This window comes from Equus quagga, chromosome 19 (assembly GCF_021613505.1).
Source record: "Equus quagga isolate Etosha38 chromosome 19, UCLA_HA_Equagga_1.0, whole genome shotgun sequence".
Classification (NCBI taxonomy): Eukaryota; Metazoa; Chordata; class Mammalia; order Perissodactyla; family Equidae; genus Equus; species Equus quagga.
The window spans coordinates 9464168-9486139 of NC_060285.1; the positions used below are offsets into that span (position 1 = coordinate 9464168).

The 21972-nt window shown below is 50.4% G+C and overlaps 2 protein-coding genes and 1 long non-coding RNA gene across 4 annotated transcripts in view; all 3 read right to left on the minus strand.

Annotated features, from left to right (window-relative positions):
• Window positions 1-7813, minus strand: part of TNRC6B (trinucleotide repeat containing adaptor 6B) — a 237542-nt gene extending 229729 nt beyond the window's left edge. The window contains exon 1 of the mRNA XM_046646572.1: window positions 7562-7813. The gene's annotated coding sequence lies outside the window, so the exon portion shown is untranslated. The remainder of the gene's footprint in view (window positions 1-7561) is intronic.
• A 1330-nt stretch (window positions 7814-9143) lies between these two features.
• LOC124230405 (uncharacterized) lies at window positions 9144-18447 on the minus strand. Of its 2 annotated transcripts, XR_006886164.1 has the most exons (4): window positions 15752-18447; window positions 12755-12858; window positions 12052-12189; window positions 9144-10400 (listed from the first exon to the last, which is right to left on the minus strand). It is a non-coding gene; the product is annotated as an uncharacterized LOC124230405 (long non-coding RNA). The 2 variants fall into 2 exon arrangements; XR_006886163.1 differs by having other exon boundaries at window positions 9148-10400; window positions 12755-18447.
• Window positions 18448-19442: 995 nt separating this feature from the next.
• Window positions 19443-21972, minus strand: part of FAM83F (family with sequence similarity 83 member F) — a 31558-nt gene continuing 29028 nt past the window's right edge. The window contains exon 5 of the mRNA XM_046646439.1: window positions 19443-21159. Within this exon, the coding sequence (XP_046502395.1) occupies window positions 21110-21159 (50 nt within the window). The 3' untranslated portion in view covers window positions 19443-21109. The remainder of the gene's footprint in view (window positions 21160-21972) is intronic.

The following is a 21972-nucleotide window of genomic DNA, read 5'->3' on the forward strand; positions in this document are numbered from 1 at the left end:
ATTTTACTTATGTAGCTATGTTCTAGGAGTGAAACAATATACAGATTCAATGATTAATTAAAATTGTATTCAGTGCTCTGAGTGTTTAAAAGGAGTACATCTCCTAATCTGGGGTGGGGTGATTAGGAAATCACTAAAGAAGTGACATATAAACTGAGCTCTGAGGATAGAAGAGGCATCGACCAAGGCTGGGGTCGGGGGGCTTCCAGGCCATGGGAACAGCAAGTGCAAGGAGGAGACCCTAAGTGGGGAGGAATATGCACTTCAGGAACCAGAAGAGGGTCAGTGTGGTGAGAGTATGGGCAGCAGAGGGGAGAATGGCAGGAAACGAGGCAGGGCCTTCACTGGGCATTCAGTGAACAAGACAGACCAGGTCCTTCTTCTCAGGACGTTTATATTCCAGAGAGAGGATAGTAGGGTTTTGGGGACTCATTAACAGTTTCAAGTAGGGGAGACATATGATCAGATTTACACTTGTTTTTTAAGTAAACATTTTATATTTGCGGTATAACATATACAAAACAGATATGCAGTTTTAAAAGATTATTCTTGCTGCAGTTTCAACAGTTTTCTGAGCAGAGAATTTCCTACCTACAAAAGAAAAACAATGAGGTTCTGCAAAGCTAAGTAATTTATTTGAGGTTATTCAACAAACATTCCAGTGCCTAGAACACGGCAGGCACTGTACTGTGTGTGCCTGGGGACGTAGAGACCAATGCAACGATCTTTCTCTTAAGAAACTCACAATCTAGTGGGAGAGACAGTCTAGAAACACAACATAGTGGTCCATGCTGAAATGAGTAAAGTATAAGGGAGCAGAGAGGAATTAAATCTGCCTAGGAAGAATTAGTCATTTTATGTCTGTGTTAAAAGGAGCATTTTTTCATAATATTATAGTTCTTAAATTCTCAATCATTCCCCATGCCTGGCACATAGTAGGTACTCAAGCAAATGTCTGCAATACAAACCAACCGAGGACTTTTAACTCCTAGTTCAGAGCCTTTCCAGTAACCAGCTGTGCCCCTAACTCTGGAAGAATATACATTAATTCCAGGGAAATCTTCTCTTGAAGCTACTTTTAAAGCCAGTTTACAAACCACAAAAGAAAATAAGTCTCATTAAATTAAAGCCAAACCTCATCTTTGACCCATCCGGAAAACTCATAACAATATCTAAACATAGTTAGTTTTTTAAAAGCAAATCTTCATTCAGAAGAAATGCTTCGATGAAAACAATGAGGAAAATATGCCATACTCCTTCATAATTCATGATCTCTGTCCTCAAAGGACTTATATTTTCGTTTCTAAGTGAAAAGATAAAACCGTACTAAAAAGAGTAGAACAAAATACAAAGTAGCATTTGTTCACTTATTTAAAATATTTATAGACTGCCTACTACAGGGCAGGTCAGGAGCTGTCTTAAGGGACGCAAAGATGAGTAAGACAAAAAGATTGTCTTCAGGAAACTCTTAGTCTTATGGGGGAAGCCAACAGTACACAACCCAGGACAATCAGAGCTGTACATCAGCAGGCGCACGGATGAGAGCACCGCGGCTGTGTACAGCGGCCGTCAGCTCTAATTCCTGCGGCACCTATCCCTTTGCTCAGTGCCCACGCCTTAACAGTTGTTAAATATTTTAATATTACCTCGGACTATAATACAAATATTATAAGTACAGTCATCCCTTGGTATCCATGGCAGATTGGTTCCAGCACCCCCGCAGATACCAAAAAGCGCAGACGCTCAAGTCCCTTACATAAAACTGCATAGTATTTGTATGTGACCTATGCAGATCCTCCTGGATATGTCAAATCATCTCTAGATTACTTATAATACCCAATACAATGCTAGTGATATGTAAACAGTTGTTATACTGTATTGTTTAGGGAATAATGACAAGAAAACAAGTCCATACATGTTTAGTACAAACACAACCATCACAGGCCTTTCGATTTGCAGTTGGTTGAGGCCGCAGATGCAGAAGCCGCAGATAGGGAGGGGGGACTATAACTGCCTTATGGAAAAACCATGACACAAAAAATTAATGTTAAAAGGATTCAGAGGAGATAGAAAGAACTGAAATTTAGGGATGGTCTTGGGATCCCCTGGGTTTCTGGGCAAGGAAGGTTGGCATACTACTTGGATAAGGAGCTGCTGGTTCTAGATAAGGGGAATAGTTATCAAAAGACCAGTGGCTGGAATTATCAAGGTAGAGCCCTTCAACTATGCTGAAGATGTGGTTCAGAGCTGTGCTGTCCAACAAGGCAGCCACTAGCCACTAGCGGCTACTGAGTACTTGAAATGTAGTTAGTCTGAATCGAGATGTATTTAGTGAAAAATACATTCCAGATTTCAAAAACTTAACATGAAAAAAAGAATGTAAAGCACCTCAATAATTTTCTCTTTTTTACCGATGACGTCTACATAATAATATTTTGGATATATCAAAGAAAATAAAATGGTATGAAAATCAATTTCACACTTTCTTTCTACTTTTTAAAATGTGGCTACTAGAAAATTTAAAATTACATATGTGGCTGACATTTGTGGTTTGCATACTATTTCTATTGGGCAGTGCTAGTCCAGAGAGCTTTAAATAACAGGCTAAAGAGTTTAAACCCTCTAGGTAATGAAACACCGTGGAAGGTTTTCAAACTTACATGCCTGTGGCAGATTTGGGGAGGGGGCAGGAAACATAACAAAGCACTGTTTCAGGAAGATTCGCGTGCAGGCAAGCTGTAGGGTCAAGGCGCTAGAGGCAGTTGTCAATGTCAAAGGCTAGCAAATGTCAAAGGGTAGGCAGGCTCAGCTGGCAAGCATACCCGGTTTTTAGAAGTCCTGCACTGGCTGGAGAGAGGAGGAAGAAATCAAGAGCAGGGTGAGGTGAGGGAAGAATAACAGCTGCAAGCTGCCCCCAGCCTGGATTACCAAGGTGCACAGCTCAGGGCACTCAGCAAGATCAGCCCTGGTTCAGGTTAGCTCCAGCTGCGCTCAGTGGTAAGCGCTTCCAGGCAGAGGTACAATTCCAAAGGAGAACAGGATCGGTGTCCTCTTCAGTAATTTCAGATCTATTTCTATGTGGGAAGACCTCCAACAGTGGGATCAAGTCCCAGAGAAGTTAGGAGGTACAAAGCAAGGCTACTAGAAACTACAAGATCGCAATAAATTATAAAAGCAAAAGCCCAGACTCACAACACAGCTAACAAATATTTACTGGAATTTTGCTGTATGCCTGATACTTGGCTCGGCTCTGGAGACACGGGAAACAAAACAGGCATGGTCCTGAATCACAAATTGTGGTGAGAGCTATGAAAAAAGAACAGGAGCTCTAAGAGACCTAATAGAGGGTGGATAGTGGGATGAGATCACAATGGAAAGCCTCTTTGATCAAGTGGGGATTCAATCAACCCTGAAGTCACATGGGTGAAGACTAGGGGGAAGTGGGGGAAAAACAGCCCAAGTTAGGAGAGTGGTATATACAAAACCTGAAGGCTGGAAAAGGCTTGGGTAATTCAAGGAACTGAAAGAAAGACCGTGTAGTTAGACTGTCAGCACGAGGGTGGGCCATAAAAGAGGTGAGAGAAGCGTGGAGAGGCAGGCAGAGGCCAGATCTTGCAGAGCAGTATAGGATAAAAAATAAAATCCCAAATGGGCCTGAGTGCAATGGGAAGCCACGAGGGGTTTTGACTAGGGAAGTGGTCTGATCCTGATGGGGTTCTAAGTGCTCCAAATACCTATGGTTCGCTCAGCATACTGAACTGGAGCCAGCTTGGCAGCCAAGAGGCAAGAGCCAGTATTTGTAGCTAAGTAGCAGGATACCAGGTCTGGGATAAGAGAGTGTATTATAAGGCCCTCCAAGTGTTCCAGGATTGCAAGCTTAAGAGAAAGATGGCACTGAAAAAGAAAAATCTGATGGAAGAGCTGGTTTGGGAGGCATTACCTGGGAGGCAAAGTTAGGCTTAACTTTAAACATACTGAATATGAAGGAGTAGTGAAGAATTCCAGCAGGTAAATATGGATGTTATTTTGGAGTAGGGAAGAGGGGGTCACACATGGATATGCAGGTTAACAGATGAAGAGGCGACAGATAGTTTAAGTCTCAAAAGTAAACAACATTTTCAAGGAGTAGAAAAGAGAAAAATGAAACAATGATAACAAAAGGAGCCTGAGCGTGATCTTTAGTGTTTATTTATCCGAGACAGAAGTCAGGAGAAAAGGGTATCAAAAGGGATATAGCACTGGCCAGCCCCAATGGCCTAGTGGTCAAGTTCGATGTGTTCTACTTCGGCAGCCTGGGTTTGGTTCCTGGGCGCAGACCTACACTGCTCAGTTAGTGGCCATGCCGTGCTGGCAGCTCACATTCTAAAAATAGAGGAAGATTGGCATGGATGTTAGCTTAAGGCAAATCTTCCTCAGAGGGAAAAGAAAGGATATAGCATGAGGGAGTTTTTGTGGGGCGATGGAACTGTTCTGTATCCTGATTGTGATGGTGGTTACCGGAATCTATACATGTGTTGACCTTCACAGACCTGAACACAATGTTACTATATGTTATTTTAAAAATAAAAAAAATTTTTAAAGGGATGAGGATAGTCAAAAGGACTGACTTCCGCAGGGAGACAGAACAGGATAAAGCCGGAAAAGACGCTTTCGGAAATTTAACCATTAGGTAATTGGCAACCAGGGAAAAAGCCACAGTGAGTGGTGAGGTTGGGAGCCAGGCTGCAAAGGTTAAAAGAATGACTGAGCAGTAAAGGGAAGCAGTCAGCGCAGCCGCCTCTGTTAGAACTCCAGAGGGGAAAGCAAGAGCAGAATGGCACAGTAGCTCAAACAGGTAAGCAGAACTGGAGGTTTAGCAAACTGGTAGAGCCAAACTTTCAAGACCTTCTTTTGTTTTTTTTTTTTTTAAGATTTTTATTTTTTTCCTTTTTCTCCCCAAAGCCCCCCGGTACATAGTTGTATATTCTTCGTTGTGGGTTCTTCTAGTTGTGGCATGTGGGCCACTGCCTCAGCATGGTTTGATGAGCAGTGCCATGTCCGCGCCCAGGATTCGAACCAACAAAACACCGGGCCGCCTGCAGCGAGGCGCACGAACTTAACCACTCAGCCACAGGGCCAGCCCCCCAAGACCTTCTGAATTGCTCCATTTAAGTATTCCTGTAGAACAAGTGTTTTGCACATGAACTATTCACTTTATTGTCCCACTGAATTACAACTGCTAAAAAGAACCTGAAGTCATCACATTTTTAACTTTGCTCCTTAGTTAACTAACATTTACTGTGCTCCTACTACATGCCGAACTCTGTTAGATACAAAAGTGAATAACGCCTGGTCCCTGAAGAGCACATGGGATTTATCACAGCAGCAAGGTACTGCAGCAGAGATCAGCACGAAGGACTCTGAAAGCCTTGACCTCTGAATTAAATTCATTTATTTATCGTTATAAAAATCAAAGAGGGACAAAATAAAGCTTAGATGTACTCTGGTAAAAATCTTCTTAATTTCTAAAAACTAAGAATGGGTTTAATTTCACTTTAAATTCTTAAGTTAAGAAGAACGTAAGAACGGGCAACCTAATCAGCAGCATTTCCCTTTTCTACTCCTCTCTACTTTTCAGTGTCCTTTCCGCCTTTCTTCCTCTGGAAAATTTAAGGGGCAAAAGGGAACAAGCACAGATTTTGAAATCAGACAGACCTGAGACTAAACCTACGCCCTGGAGCTTCCTAACTGTGTGGCTGTTGGAGGCTCTTTTTCTCATGCATGAGACAGTAATGATACCTAACCCACAGGCTTAAAGACTAGGGAGAAAATATAACAAGTTGGCATATGGAAAGCACGCCATACACGTTAGCTAATATTATTACTACTATTTGAACAAATGGTACTGCTCTGATTTAAAACATTTTTAAGTGCTTCCATTTGAATGAGGAAAAAAAATTTTTTTCAAGGGCAAGACATTTATATGCTACTTTAGAAAAGCAGCTCGGAAATTTCTTCTCCTTAAGCCATATCAGAAACTATTCTGCTCAAAGAATGATGTTTGAGACAAGTACTTAAAATGGTTCAGAACTAAGGAAACATAAAGGCATCATTATCATCCCTGCGTCGCAAGTGGGACAAGCCAGTTTGATTTGTGTTCTGGATGCGTGCGTAGTGGAGGGACCTGCTACGCGGACAGCTCTCCCACTACCTACCTAGAGCGATACCGCGCACTGTAGAGGTGCAAGACAATGCGCTGAAAGTCCTGCTTCTTAAGAGGCATTTACATAACCCTACCAAATGAATAAACATAGTTTCAAGGGTAAGATCATTGATGCTTCTCCAAATCAATAGGAAACTGTCATCCTATTGAAATTCCCAACAACGACGAAGGAAATAGCCTCTATTGTTAAACTTTCATAAAATGCTATGATGTAAGATTTCTATACACCTTCTTTCGGTACGCTTAACTGTGGGGGGGAGCAACTAAGGACGTTTTATTCACTATGGAAAAAATATTTCCGTCCCATTTTGTTTTACAATTTTGCTTACACTGTAATACAAATGACCGGCTTGAAATGCGCCTTATTCCTCGCTCCATCTCTATCTAGCACACATGCTTAAAAAAGTAATAAAACAGCCAAAAGATACATGAGAGAGCCAAGAGCCTGAAAGGACTCAGAGTGGTACTCTGTGCCCGAAGACTTGAGGATGGATGGCCCTTAAGGCGCCTGACAAGAGGCTACCGTTCTTGGGTGTCTTCAGCCACTACGCTGTATTTAGCCCACGGGGGGCTAATAAACCCAACAGTTTGAAACCAAAAGGCGCCAGCTCAGGGGCAGGCAGAAAGCACTCCTGGGGCTGTCTGGTCCGCTGATGTGGCCCCTGCCCCAAGTTTCCTCGAGGCAAGTCTGAATCCGCTCTGGAAGGCGGCCACACACGCAGGGCTCTGGAGTGAGGGGTGCGGGGTGGGAACCGCCGCCCCGGGAAGCAGAGGGCGCATCACCCCGTCACGCAGGTCCTGCACACGGACAGGGACGCGGAGGCTCCGAGGCCTGACGCCTCGCTCCGCCGTCGCCAGACAGGGGCCCGGCGCGGCTCCACGGGCCTCGACGCTCCGCGGCGACGGGGACCCTCCCTGCCCGAGGTCCCCGGCGATGGGAAGCTAACTCGACTCGGCCGGCCCACCCGGAAGCCCTCCCCCAGCTCACACCTGCCGGCGCGTGACGCCCGGAGCCGCGCGCGCCCGCCAGTCCTGGCCCTGCCATTCCGGGCGCCCCTTCCCCGCGTGCTGACGGCCCCGCGTCCCTCCCGCCTCGGGTCAAGCCCACCAGACGCCGGCCCCACGGCGCGCGCTCCCGCCGCCGCCCCCGCCGGGCCCCGAGCGCGCTCCCGCCCTCCCGGCCCTCTGCCCGCCGCGCGCGCGCTCACTCGCGAGGACACGCACACGCTGCGCCTCAGCTTGACAGGCCGGCCCGCGCCGCGCGCTCCCGCGGGCGTCCTCGCCCACCCGGCCGGCCCGCGCTGACTGGGCGGTGCGCGGGCGAGGGAAGGGCGGCGGGTGTCGGGGGTCCTCACTCACCGCCGAGCCGTGCCGGCTCCGAGTGCGCGGCGTTCCGCTGTGAGGCGATGCGCTGCGGTGCGCGCGGTCCCCGCTTCTCCGCAGCTATGGAGGCGACGTAGTAGGGGGACTGAGGGGCGCGGGGGGGTCACTCCCTCCCGCTTCACCTCCCAGAAACACGGGGACCCCAGAAACTAAAAACAAAATAAACAAACTTTCCCCTCCGCCTCCCTCCCCCAAAACCACAACACAAACACTCGGGGGCCCGCCCAGAGCCCCACTCCATTGGCCGCAGGGAGGATGCTTCCGGCTCTCACTGGCTGGCTTTTGTGCCTGTCAAGCTGCTGTTCCGCCCCTCCAATTCCTCGCCGCTGCCGTCGCCCCTCATTGGCTAAGTGCTTCCCGTTTGACGAGCTAGGATTGGCTGAGCTGCCTGCGCCAATCACTGGGGGACACACCCCCTCAGCATCCCAGAGGCCGCTTCCTCGGTCGCGGACCGGGAGAGGCGAAGGGGAAACTAGAGCATGATGGCGGCTGAGCTCACTTGGCGCAACCATTGTCTTTTTTCTATTTTTAGCTCGTTAGTGCCTCGCCCTCGGGCTGTGTCCCCTAAGCTTTTCTCTCCATCCAGTACTGCCTAATAACGGAATCTATACGTGCCGGCTCCTTGATTTATCCCCTCCGAAGTGCTGAGTGTGGGCTGGTTGTGCGTCATTGGACTGTCAGGATGTCACTCTCTAGTCAAAACTTCAAACTATTGGTGGAACAGCAAGAAAACCCGTCCAACAAGGGCTGGTGCCATTGGTTCGACTCCACTGAGTTCTTTCCTGGTACCTTATTGGGCAAATAGGCGCGTCAGTCAGATCTGGATTCGCTGCGCTACAGTTGTTTGCTGGGGAGTTTGGGTCGCCTCTGGTCCTTTGGCCTGGAGTTGATGGTGATAATGACTGGCATTTGTTGTCTACTTTGTGCCAACTCCTGTGCTGAGTTCTTTACAGGGATTATCTGGTTAAACCTGTGAGTTTTACATTCTCTAAATTTTACAGATAGGAAACTAAGGTTCCAGAGTGGTTAGGAAGCTTGCTCAAGGTCACCCAGATAGAAAGCAGTTGGTGGACCCGGCATTCGGTCCTAGTTCTGTCTGACTCTAGAGCCTTTGCTCTTTTCACTGTACTTCAGTGCCTCTTAGCCCAGAATCGTACCTGTCAGCCAACCCAACATCTTAAGAAGGTTTCATTCAGAACCCAAGTTCCTCAGTCAGTTTCTGGAAGTGATATTGTTGGGGGTTAAAGCAGTGGAGAGGTTGTCACTGCCTCCACCACATCTTTCCAGCACCCATTCCTCTCCACCCTAAATTAAACAATTTTGGTATTTCCTGACTAGAAGGCCATCTACCTCTATGTTCATTTTCTCAGCTTTGCACATTTCTACCATCTTTGTGAGCCAAGCCTACCTCTCCAACCCCCACCATCTCCAGCTCACTCTTTGGAGACAGAGTCCTCAAGAGCCAGAAACAAGGAGAAAGAGAGTCTAAAGAGAGAGAAAGAATAAATTGCTTTAGAGATAAATAATTTATTGCATGCAAATGGAACAGCCCTCCAGCTCTTGGAAAGCTTCCAGAGTAGCCCCCAGTGCCGAGCAAGACGTGTGCTCCTGACTCACGGCCATTGGATTCTTCCTCCGCGGCTGTTTTCAGCGAAGTGAACCCGACATTCTAGTCAGGGGAGGGCAGGATGCTCAGGACCCACTGCCAGAGAGCCACCCCTAGCCTCTGGGACAGCAGTGATCTCCAGGAGCACAGCGCTGGACTCTAGCCCGCATTCTGTCTCCGGTAATTAACATTTTACCATCCCAAATCCCCATCCCCTGTAGCTTCAGTGGGATCACTGCCCTTGTTTCGCTTCCTCATCCAAGCTGTTGTGTAACCTCATTTGCACAGCTTTAATAAAACAACCACTGTAACACAGTAATAACACTCAATACTTATAGCCTTTCAGCAGAGGAAGACAAGGCATTTCACAAACGTCAATTAAGATTAAATGGGAGGTATTCCTCTTAGGACAACTGCCAACAGAAGAGCAGAAGAAAGATCATGAGGCAAATTCTAATAAAGGTCCTAAGAACCTGAATCCTTATAACCACTGCACCATACTAGCATTCCAATATGGAGACTCTGAATCAGAAAACACAATGAATGATAAATGTTTCGGGTCCAAAACCTTCCTTATCTTCAAAGTTGGTTGTCTGTACCTCTATTTTAGCCTTTAAACTGGCGCTTGGTTTTATAGTTAATTGTTGGATGCATCTGTCTCCCCAACTCAGTTGTAAGTTCCTTGAAAACAAATGGTGTCATTTTTCATCTTTGTGTCCCTTAAATTGCTCTGATCATAAAAGGCCCCCAAATAAATAATTATCCAGTAAATGTTTATTGAGCCTGTTGGCACTTTCCTAGGGTACGAGGACTACACAGATGAATAAAACACTGCTGCCTTCAGGGACCTCAGTCTAGTGGGAGTGGCCAACAGGTAAACAGATAATCACATGCAGGTGGCTTGGAAGAACATGGGAAGACACAGGACTCAATCTTGGTGGCACAGGGATGGCTCTCCAGAAGTGACATCTACAAGGAGAAGTAAAGGATGAACCGTGGTTAGCTAGGCCAGAGGCCGGCAATGTGTGGGGACCTGCAGCATTTGCTCTCTGGGGGCAGGGAGCAGGATAGGAACACCCAGGAGTGGCCAAAGCCAGTGCTTCCTATGATCTTCGTCTTTGAGGGCCTTCAGTTCTCTCTCTGCTCCACCTCGTTGTCCTTTCCCTCTCCAGGAGAAAGCAGGAAGCCGGAAACTGTCACGCTTGCCCACTTGAGAATAGGAAAATAATTTCTAAATAAGATTGCTGTTTTTCTGATCATAAAAGTAACATTGAGTAAAGATTCCAGACAATATAGAAAGTTTTAAAGTAGAAAACAAAAGTTCCCCAGCATCCCACTACTGGAGCCAACTGCCATTAAGGAGAGTGTCTTCCCAGACTCTTCTATGAATAGACCTACACAGGGATTTCTTCTTCCAGCAAACAGTGGGGTGCGGTCTAGGGTCTTGTCTGCACTCTGAGAGCTCTCATTGCTCAGAACTGCAGCTTCGGATGGAACCTGTCCTCACTTTCTATACTTACGGGAAGGAAGCCAATAAAGCAACCAAATATTTATTGTGGAGGATGATGGTTTCAAATTCCTGTCACAGCAAATGACAAATTACCACCTGTTACAGGACTTTGGGGCTTGCTCTGACTAGTGTGGAGTCACTGGGGGCGGGGGGGGGCGGGGGTGGGGGGTGGTCTGCTGTGCTCACTGCCCTAGGCCTTACAGGCATGCTTTGCTTTGGAGGCCTTGGAGTCAGTCTATGCCCTGAAAAGGCAGCCCAGGGCCGAGGATGACGTGCTAGGGTGTTCTCCTAAGCCCTGTCTCATTTCTTCTCTGCATGCTACTTGGGGAAAACATTTTTTGTTTATTTGTTTGTTCCAACCCACCCAGCTTTGAGAGCAAAAAGACTCATCAAGCCCTGCACACTTGTATGCAGGCCAAGTGCAGTATGTTCTTGGAGCGCTGTCCTATTCTTAGAGCTCTATATGTGGTGTTCTATACAGTTGGCGTTTTGCTGGAGGGGAAGGCAGATTAATGAGTGATAGCTGCCTTGGATGGCTACCAAAAGTGCTCTAAGCCATTCCAAGCAACAGGCCTTCCTTTTTTCCCTTGAGAGATTGTTCTGTGATCCCTGAACACATTGCATTGGCCTGGACAAAATCCAGTCCAACGGGAATTTCTGTGAACGATTCTGCAATGACCCACGAGCTTGGGGTGACATAGCCAGCTGGATCTGCTCCAGCTCTGATTTCTGTGGCAGAGGAGAGCTCCCTCTACCCTTTGCACTGGCCTCTCATTGCTATGAGACATTTGGAAGTGTTTGTGAAGCATTCTCCAATTCTCCAAATGTATAACCATGGGAAGATCCCTGTAGAGGAGCCTAATCCGGAAGAAAGAGGACAGCCGACAGCTGACACTGCTCACTTGGGCAGTGGGTGTGGCCACAGCCAAGGCCAGGAGCATTAGGGGAGGGGAACTTTCTAGAGGGTGCTGATTACAGAAGACATGCTCATAAGCATATCTTACATGTCTGGTAGCATTTATTGTGCAAATAAAGCCCTTGTGACAGATGCTGTGCCACTTGTAAATCACCTCTCACTTCTTATGACCACACTTCCTGAAAGGCTCCTAGTGAAGCAGCAAACACTGAACCTTCCTGTGTGCTGTGTGCCAATGCTGGACCCACGGGGGTTCACAAGAGAACCAGGAGATGTGGCTGTTAATACTAGCTACTCTTTCACAAACACTGCTGTGTGTCACACACCGTACTGAGGCCTTTATGTGGATCGTCGTAGTCAATCTTCACAACAACCGTGGTTATTGCCATTTTCCAGATAGGGAAACTGAGGCACTGAAGGGCTGACTGACTTACCCCAGGTCACCACAGGTAATAACCTCGCGGCTGAACGCAGGCAGCCTGATCCCAGTAAGCTCTTTTCCATGTCGCTGTGTTGCCCCTGAGATGTCTACCTTGAGAACGCCACAGTGCAGCTGGGGAGACAACCAGCCCCTGCAAATGAACAGTTGCCCGTATAGCCTTTATCAGCTCTTTCCTACAGACTCAGGGAAAGAGGTGCACCATCCTGGCTAAATTACTGCCTCTGAAGGTCCTGTCTCCTCATCCCAGTTGGGATCCGGCTTTCCTCCCACCCCCGTCAAAATAGCCTCCTTCCTCCCTGTCCTTTTTCCTCTATTTCCTTTTCTCATTTTCTTAAATAATGACCCGTGGCCATCTCCACCATCGGGGCTCCCTCATTCTTTAAACCTGGCTTCCAGCCCTAACTCTACTGACACTCATTTCTCTAAGCTCATCTATGACCTCCTGTGGCCAAGATCCAAGAGACTTTCTCAGTCCTGGTTTCCATGGCTGCACCACTACATTTTACTCTGAGAATCTTCTCCTGGCTTCCCGAAATAGCCAGCTTCCCTCCTACCTCTACAACTGTTCATGCTCCTTTTCATACCACCTCTTTCTCCAAGCTCCTTCAGAGGAATCTGTCTGCTCCTCTCTCCTTATGCTGCCTTCTGGGGCAGTGGGGGTGGGGGTAGGGAGCGGGTCATTGTCCTGCCTTCACCTCTAAGATTGTGGTTTCAGCTCTTCATCTGCAGCCTGTTTCTTCACTTGCAGTGAGACATGGAGGAAGTCATGTAAACTCTCTGAGCTTCAGTCTTCTCATTTCTAAAGCAAATACATTGAATCAGATTTGTTATTCTACACTCTAAGGTAAATGATAAAACCTAAAGTTTTTAAGCATACGCTATGCCAGGCAGGACTGGCTATATAATTTGTGGCTGTGCAAAGGAAAGCATGGGGCTCCTGGTTCCAAAATTATTAAGAGTTTCAAGACAGCAACAGCAGAGCATTAAACCAAATGTGGGACCCTTTGCCTTCTGACTGTGGGGACCTGTGGCAGTGTGGAGGTCACATGCCCGTGAAGCTGGCCCTAGTGCCAGGCTTAATAAGAATTTTATATGTCTTAACTTATTCAGTCCTCATGACAACCTTATAAGGTAGATACAGATGAGGAAACTAAGGCAGAGAGAGGTTAAGTAACTGTCCAAGGTTGTGTTTTTTAATTGGTGGAGCTGAGAAAAGTAATACCTGTTGGTCGGGGTTGTTGTGAGAGTCACAGTAAAGCGCGGTTCCCTCCCCCGGACCCTCAGGAGGACTTACTGGCGGCCCCTCAGCTGGGCCACAGCCTCTCCTTCCTCAGTGAGTTGCCCGTGCAGTTTCTGCTGCCTAGGATGCCCTTCCTCCCGCCCCTGTATGGAGGGCTACACTTCCTGCAAAGCTCACCCAAGCCCCTTCTCCTCTAAGGGGCTTTGGGAGCAGAGAACCGAGGCCCACACTTCTCCTCTCCCTATGCTCTCAGCACCCTATGTGGAGTCAGACCCACCCCTAGCCTGGCCCTGGGGATTATTGATAGCCTTCAGAGTGCTTGCTTCCCATTGCTTACCCTCTTGAGGCTCACAGATAACCAGTCCTACAAGCTAGAGAGAAAACTTCTTTAAATCTCTCTCCACAACCTTACCACAGCTTGTGGAAGACTGGCTTACCCGCCAGACTGGGAGGCCTCGAGGGCAGATACTATATCTGAACCTTCACTATGTCATGGATGCTTATAATTCTCTTGAAAGAGTTCTTTCTAGGCTCTGAAACTTTCCCTGGAATGTCTTGCCTCATTCTCCCCTCCCACATTCATTCCTCAGAGGTCACCTCCTCCTCCAGGAAGCCTTCCTTAACCTCTACCCTCAGGTTGAGGTAAGTACTTCTTCTGGGCTTCCACACCCCCTGTGCTTCCCCATTATAATGCTTGCCTCCCTGTGTCCATCTTCCCAACCAGGTTATGAATACCCTCAGGGCAGAGACCAGGTCTGCCTTATTACAGTGCCTGGGACACAGTAAGTTCTCAATGTGTTTGTTTGAACAAATGAATGAATAAAAGTAAATATAAAATACATGTTGGTTAAAACTCCAGGCTCTTTTATGGCCCTCACCACAGGGCTGGGCATCTGATGGATACTTATGTAAACTTATGAAATGGATGAAAACCAACAACTCCAGAATTTCTGGTAAGAGGGCTTAGTGGCAGCAAGCTGGTTGGGGGAGGGGGACTGGGGGGTTCCTCTTGATAGAACAAGGCCAAAGTGAGGGTCCAGGTGTGACAGCTGGGAGCTCGTGTTGGGAGCATGGAGGAGAGGTGTCCTGGGCCAGGGGTCGGCAAACAAGGGATCGTGCTCCAAATCCAGCTGCTGCCTGTTTTTGCATAGCTCGCGAGCTATGAGTGATTTTACATTTTAAATGATTGGAAAAAATTAAAAGAAGAATATTTTGTGACACATGGAAATTATATGAAATTCAAATTTCAGTGTCCATAAAGTTTCATTGGGACCCAGCTGCACCCACTTGTTTACATACTGTCTGTGATTGCGCTAGTGCTACCTAGCAGGAGCTGTGACAGACACTTCAAGTCTGCCAAGCCTAGAATATCTACCATCTGGCCCTTTACAAAAAAAGGTTGTGACCCCTGGCCTCTGTCGTCGGCTCTCACCCAGAGGAGGAAGGAGACACCCTGCCAGCTGGCCACAAGGTGTCAGCATTTCACCGCGGGGCTCCAGCCGTGTGCTCCAAGGAAGCACAGCCAGAGTTGGGGTCCGCCGCCACAACTCAGTGCTGGCCCTCGAACTCCTCCCAGTCCAGCTGGGGAGATGGCCTGGGCCGTAGTCACCGGGCGAGCGAGTGAGTGAGTGAGCACCAAAGGCCAGAAGAAAGCTGGGAGGCTGTGGAGTCTACGCACAGGCCTGGTTTTGAAGCCCAGGGGCTTGGTCCAGGTTGGCAGGCTCATCTGGACATGCTGTTTCTTTGGATTGGGTTTACTGTGTATTTGATATACTAAGGAGTCTCCAAACAAACTAAAACTGTTCATTTTACCCACAACTGTCAATCAAGAAAAGCTGTGGACTTCCGCACAACCAGGTAAGACTGCAGCCCTCCTCCAGGCCCGGAACCAACAAAGCCACAGAGCTGAGGCGGGGACGGGCGTGCAGGGGGAGGAGCCAGGCAGGGCGGCTCACAAACGGCAGCTCTGGCAGCTCTTCTCCACCCTTTCAAACCTGGGCCTGAAACTTCTTCCAGGTAGACGAGCATTTAGACATGAGTGCCAGCAGCTCAACATGAAAGTGGCAAATACACGGGGAAGGAGCAAGAGAGAGGGTCCAGGAGAAAGTGTCCCAAGAGGGAAATGACTAACCACCCAATAGAACACACTATCAGCAGCACGGGTGGGCTCTGAGCTTCTGGCTGTTAGCCATGGCGCTCAGCACTGTACCCCCAACAGCCGCCGGAAAGTGGGACCAAAATGATCCCCAGTTACACATCAGGGAACAAGTTCGGGATGTGAAGCAGCTTGCTGGCTCTTTTGGCTAACAGGTGGCAGAGTGGGGCATCCAGCCTGAGCCTGTCCATTGTGAAGACCGTCCTCTCGCCACCATACGCCTCCGCTAAGACTGCAGCAAGTGGCACCCCCACAGGGCCCTGAATCCATGAGCGCCACCAGGGCTTCCTCACTCACCCTTCCTCCCAGACCTAGCGCACAGCAAATGTCCACTGAATGGGCAAATGAATGAAGCCTTCCAGATGCTGCAGCGAAGTGCCTTTCCTTGTCCAATCACCTCACTTTCAAGACCTTCCAGGAAGAGATGAGCCAGGGAGCCCAGGCTGCACGCAGGAAATAGGAATCACCAGGCATGCTTCTTGGTTCTTGGTTCTTGGCACAGGCTGGGGTCTTTTCCTTGCTTGTGCCCAGGGGACGTGGCCTCTGCGGGCATACGGCCTGTTCTTGCCTTTTCCTCTTTCCTCCTCCAGGCTCCCCACACTCTTGCTGGCTTCCGTAGCACGTCCTAGTTGGTCTGCTACGACGTGGGCATCTGTTCCTGGAGCTGCTTTTTAGTGGTGCAGACAATGCCTAACATCTGGCCACTTTTCTGATGAAAACTTGTCTCTAGCTGCCTGTCACTTACAAAGGCCACATGATGCAGTGACAGTGCTCTAGGAGGGCCTGAAGAGCCAGATTCTAGCCCTTCCTCTGACTTGCTGGGGGCCTTTGGACAAATTTCCTCACCTCAAGGCCTGTCTCCTCCCCTGCTTTTGTGTTAGCCTTTGAAAGAAGCATGCACACAGGTCATCCCTGAGCAGCCAGAGAAGCCTGGAGACCTGGGCCTGCCCCGGCTGGAGCGACTGGGAGATGAGGACTGTCCACTGGGGACATATGCCGAAGGAGAAGCCTTCCCAGAGGAGAGGATTCAAACAGGAAGGACTTTTGATAAACCCCGTCCTTGAGAAATTAATTTGAAGAGAGCAGAATCCTGTTTGGCTTCCACATGCAATCTCAGAGGTCGGAACAAGACTGAAAGGGTCACAATCAACTCTGGAGCCTCAGACAGCACCCACATCAACCAGGCTGGCTTATCCTATCAAGTGGCTGACATGTTTTCAATCATTTAACAAATAGGTATTAACCAACAGTGGAGACAGCAGTGAGCCAGACAGACGATGTCCTGGTCTCCAGGTTCAGGAACCCCAAGGACAGAATGGGTACCTCGTGTGCCGGGCGGCAGCCCATGCTGCCCGAGCCGGTATCAGGAAGCAGGGCCTTCCTCAGTTCATAGCTGGGAGGGCAGAAGCTTCACAGGCGAGGGGTGGGAAGTTCAGGCCTGCCTAACTCTGTGAGGCCTCTGGCTGATCTAGTCTAAGAACACCCTCACGTCTGCACCTGCCACCTCTCAGACTTCTCTGAGGTATCTCTCGACCTTGGTCTGGCCCAGCTTGCTGAACCCGGGGCACCTGTTCTGCACCAAACCACCAAACCTCCTGTTACTACAACAGCAGTGCAGACAATCACAGTGACAGCCGCTGGGTCTTCCAGGCAGGGAGGAAAGACTGGTGCATAGCCAGACGATAAACGATACCCACCGTGCGTGGCAGGGCTAATTAGCTGCTAAGGGGGCTTTGTCGATGTTCACTCAGATTGTGGTCATGACACTGCACAGAGCAATTCCCACCCAGCCTGACTGGAGGAGTGTGGAAGACTCTGTTGTCTGCCTTGACTGCCTTCTGAACTGGGGACACTGCTGGGCACACACAGGTATGTCCCATGGTGCTTTCCGTGCAGGACTGAAGGAAGGGGAACAGATTGGGACGAAATGTGACAGGGCACTGAGTGGAGTGAGGCAGATGTGTGCACATAAACACACCTGTTCTGGGGAGTACAAGGCAGGGAAGAGCTAAGCCAGGTAACTGGAACAAAGATGGAAGATGCTTTACGTCAGTCACAGAAAGCAAAATCTGGCAAGTCAACCAGCCTCTCTGGGCCAGAGCGTCCTGCCCAAAAAAGGTGATTGTTTTACAGGGGCGCGCACAGGAAAGCAGCTCAGAGAAGCAGCTCGGGGGCCTTGGGGCTGCAAAGCAGAGAGCCGGCTTTGTCAACCGGGGTGACTTTACCCCCGGGGGACATTTGGCAGTGCCTGGAGACATTTTCGGTTGTCTCATCTGGAGGGGTGCTACTAGCATTAATAGGTAGAGGCCAGGGGTGCAGCTAAACATCCCACAGTGTGTAGGACAGCCCTTCCCCTAGCAGAGAATTTTGTGGCTCCAAAGTGTCACTAGTGTCAAAGGTGAGAAACCCTGAGCTGGAGGAGCAGGCTCAGAGCTGCGTTTTCTGTGATGTGGGATTTTGAGAGCCGTGTACTTCCTCATTTGAAACATGGGGACAGTAAGACCTGAACTGCTCAACACACAACTTTGTGAAGCTCAAACCCCAAATACACAGGAAAATTTTTTGTGAACTCTAAAGGGCTCTTTCCCAAGCTTTTCTTAGTTTGAAACCTGCACAGTGACTGGCATGTAATAGGCACTCAATAAATTATAAAAAGTGTCACAGTAAAAAAAAAAAAAAGCCCACTTCCCCTCTCTCCTGTTTCCTCCATATCTCAAGGCTGCCTTTTTCGTCTAGCTTTTCTATTAAGTTCTATACAGGCAGAGGGTAGGGGTGTTGGCGGAGGCTGTCTTGAGGGCACCCTTGAAGGATCAGGGATAGGACTAACCATACCCGAGGACAGCTGACAAAAGAGCCTGGGAAGTTTTGCCAAATCTCAAAGGAAAGGCTCCCAGTCCCACGCAGGAGTCCAGTGCTTCCTGCTCCTGTGGGGCAAGATCCAGGGTGGCGGCAGCCCCCGGGGTCTCAGCCCTTAGCTGCCTCTGCTCCTCGGAGGCCAGCCTTCCCAAGGAGCTGCACCAGTCATTGACACTCAACCTACAGAAGCTGGACTCAGAAAGTGGGCAGGTTGGGGGGACCGGGGGGGGGGGGGGGGGGAGAGCAGCGAAGCCAGGCCCCGCCCTGAGAGTGCCCTTCCACCCTGTTCCTCCCGGAGCCCTTCCGACATTACCAGCCTTGTGGAAGCTGCTGCAGCGGGACCAAGGGCATGATCTACCCTTGAACTTGTCATCCAACTGGGAAGGCCAGATGTACCCTTGAGATTCGATGAGAGAGAGAATCTTTCACCAAGTATGTGCAAGCGCTGGAACGGAGGGCAGATGTGCTAAAAACTGAGAAGCCAAGAGGCAGAACAGAGTGGGCTGGAGCTCAGGCAGACGAGCAAACATTAGAAGCCGCATTTTAGGACTTCAAGATCCTTAGCAATCTTTGGACTGCCGTCTCTTCCCGAGCATCTCAGGGCTGGAGGGGGTCAGAGGCCATCTTGTCCCAACCTCTGTGAGGGAATGAGGAACCTGTGAGCGGTGCCCCGCCTCCCAGGCCAGCGCTTGTCCCATTCCACTGCGTTGCTTCGTCAACATACAGCCTCCCACCTGCCTTTGTTTCTGTGAAGGAAGTGAGAATAACCCCATCTTGGCACCGGGAAGAACTGCGGCAGGAAGGCAGGCCTGGCTCAAGGCTGCAGGGACTTGGAACTTCCCATCTGCGTCCTCCCACCCGGCAGGCAGGGGAGGGGAAAGGATGCCGCAGGCCTGCTTCTCTCCTAGGGGCGGCACAGGACGCCCGTGGTGGAATCCCTCAGGAGCCGGTCCCTTCCCCAGGCCTCCTCCCTTGTCCCCAGAGGCGTCCATTCTCCTCACCGAGGGTGATCTCTTTGCCCCACTGCAAGTGACCCACCTCGTGTCCCACACTGTCAAGGTGACCACGCCCCCCGTTTCCCATGTCTCCCTTCCTTCCCCTCCAGAACAAGCATGTGCCACACTGCCAGGCCTTGGTGCATAAGGAAGCACTTCTCAGGAAGCGTTTAATCCTCACAAAAGCTCAGGAGGCGGGTCAGGGCCCCTTGCACCCCACCTCCCAACACCTCAGAAGCTAACCTCAGGGTGAACAGAGGAGCCTGGGAACCCGCTCACCCTTCCTTTCCCTGCCCCTCCCCACCGCCAGAGAGGCCAGGTTCTTCTCGACCGCGTGGTGCCGTCACCCTTCCTGCTTTCTCAAAGGACGCCTGGTTCACCTCAGCGCCGTCAACGCTCCCCGCTCGCCTCTTACGTCAGCCACCTCGCAGACATCTGAGGCCCTCCCCAGCTGCTGCTCGTGCCCCGGGGTTTTGCAGAAGGAAAGACACAGGAGAAGAGTTTGGTTCAGAAGGAAAAGGCTGAGAGAGGCTGTGCATGGTGCTTTCACAGGGCCCGCAGCCCTCGGCTCCCCTGGGCGCTGAGCCTCAGCACCCCAAGGCAGGGCCGGCTCGCACAGCCGCAGTTTGACAAGTTCTCCATTGTCCATTCGAGAACTCTGTCCTCAGAGCCCCCAGTCCCACAAGTGGGGAGTGGGCAGCGTGCGATTTTAGGCTGGGCTCCCTGGCCCGGCGTCCTGGCAATTAGGCCAGGCTGCTTTGGGGAGGCTGAGGCTTCTAAATACAGCCTGGCTTTTGGCAGGAGGCTAAGGCTGGTCTTCGGCTGAAATGTAACTAGAGAAGGCACGGAAGTGCTGGCTGGTGAAGGGGACCAAGGGCCACCTCGGGGATGGGGGACAGGACAAATGCTCCAGTCTGCAGGGCCCAGTCTCCCACACCACCCTAACTGGCCCTCTGCCAAGCTCTCTCTCCCTGCCTTGGGCTGCAAATCAAGGCACGTTAAGGGGAGGTAGCGGCCCCCGGTACAGGCACGAGAAGAACCACCGTATGGGGTGGCAGCAGGCAATAGCCAAGGAGGCCGAGACCGCCTGGGGCAGAGACTGCCAAGACAGTGCAGGCCAGGCGGAAAGGAGACCTCAGGAGAGGGCTCTCAAAATGGCAGTGTCAAATTCTGCCACTGGCTAGGGGGAGGGCTTCCCCTCATTCATTCAGCCTAGTGCAGGAGCCTGCAGGGACCCAGCCAGGAAGGCCGCAGCAGCCAGTGCCCTAGCTGTCCCAGCTGCACCTTCCACCTTGAGTTCGGAGGCTGGAGCAAGACTGGATCCTTGGCTCAGAGCCCTGTCCTCTTCCCTTTTATTCCACCAAACCTCCTTGGGGGCCCAGAAGCACCAGGAAGCCCAGAGAAAGAGTAGTCAGGGGGCTTGGGCTGCTCTGGAGTCCCTAGCACATTAAGGTATAAAGACATGGGCTCACTCCCTCTAGGGACCTGCAGGGCGAGGCTGGCCCAGTGGAGGGAGGGGGTCAAGCATAAAGGAGAGCGGATACTAGTCAAACTTCCACTTCATGTAAACAAGGAGGAGTGACCCCTGCCCGGCCACCAATAGTCTCATGGAGGCGTGTGATTATCTTGAGATGCTGCAGATCCTCACATCTGGAATTCAGGGTCCCTGAGGCCAGGATGAAGGCTGCTGGGGCAGGAGGCCAGTAGGGGTCCAACGTGCAAACTGGTGCAGAGTTTGGCCTGTGTTCTCCACAGGACAGGACAGGGGGGCATCCACAGGTCCTGCCCACGGCTGGCCCGTGGCTCAGGAAATCACGCAATTGTTGGCCTTGGTAGGACCGGGGCTTGTTTTACCTGCAGAGACAAGGGACACAGGCAGGAAGGGTGTGAATGAAGTGCTCGGTGGACTCAGCTCCAGCCCCTCTCCTCTGCCCTGCCCACACCTCAGATCTGGGGGCTGGGGTCCCTGTCTCCCTCCCAAGCTGCTGATCTGGAGACCAGGTCAGTGGGGTCCCCAGGAAAGTACAAGGACTATCCTGACAGCCTCAGCAAGATTGCCCCTAGTCAGAACATCAAGGGATCCGCCATCTCCTGACCTCAGCAGGGTGCTGGGAAGGATCCATACCCCAAGTCAACAACTACAATCGATGACTTAAAAGTCTTGCCAAGAGGCGGTTTAGCTGAGACCACGCACAGCCTCACAGCTTACAAAGCACAGCCCCAGTCATTCTCTCAGGTAGTCCTCGTGGGCGGCTGCGCTGCAAGAAGGTATCATCAGTCCCCTCTTACAGGTGAGGGCAGCGGGGCCACCAGCTCCCAGGGCCAGCCAGTGCCAGCGCCAGCACCTGGTCTTCCAAATCCAGTCTCAGCTCCCTCTGCCATGCAGGCTGCCTAAGATGGAAGAGGAAAGCTTGTGCTTCAGGAAGGGTCAGCAGGCTGACGGAGAGCCGGGCACTGTGGCATGGACCACAGGCTTAGGGAGGCGGTGTGAAGGTAGAGGCTGGAGGGCACGCACTTCACTGAGAGGAGAGGAGGATGAGGGAAAGCTGTTCTTCTCCAGGCCAGAGAAGCACGTTTCTCCTCCTCCCAGGCCCCTTCCATCCATTTCTACTTCCTTTATATTCCCAAGCAGAGACCAGCAGGGTCTTGGGCAGGACTCCTGCTGTC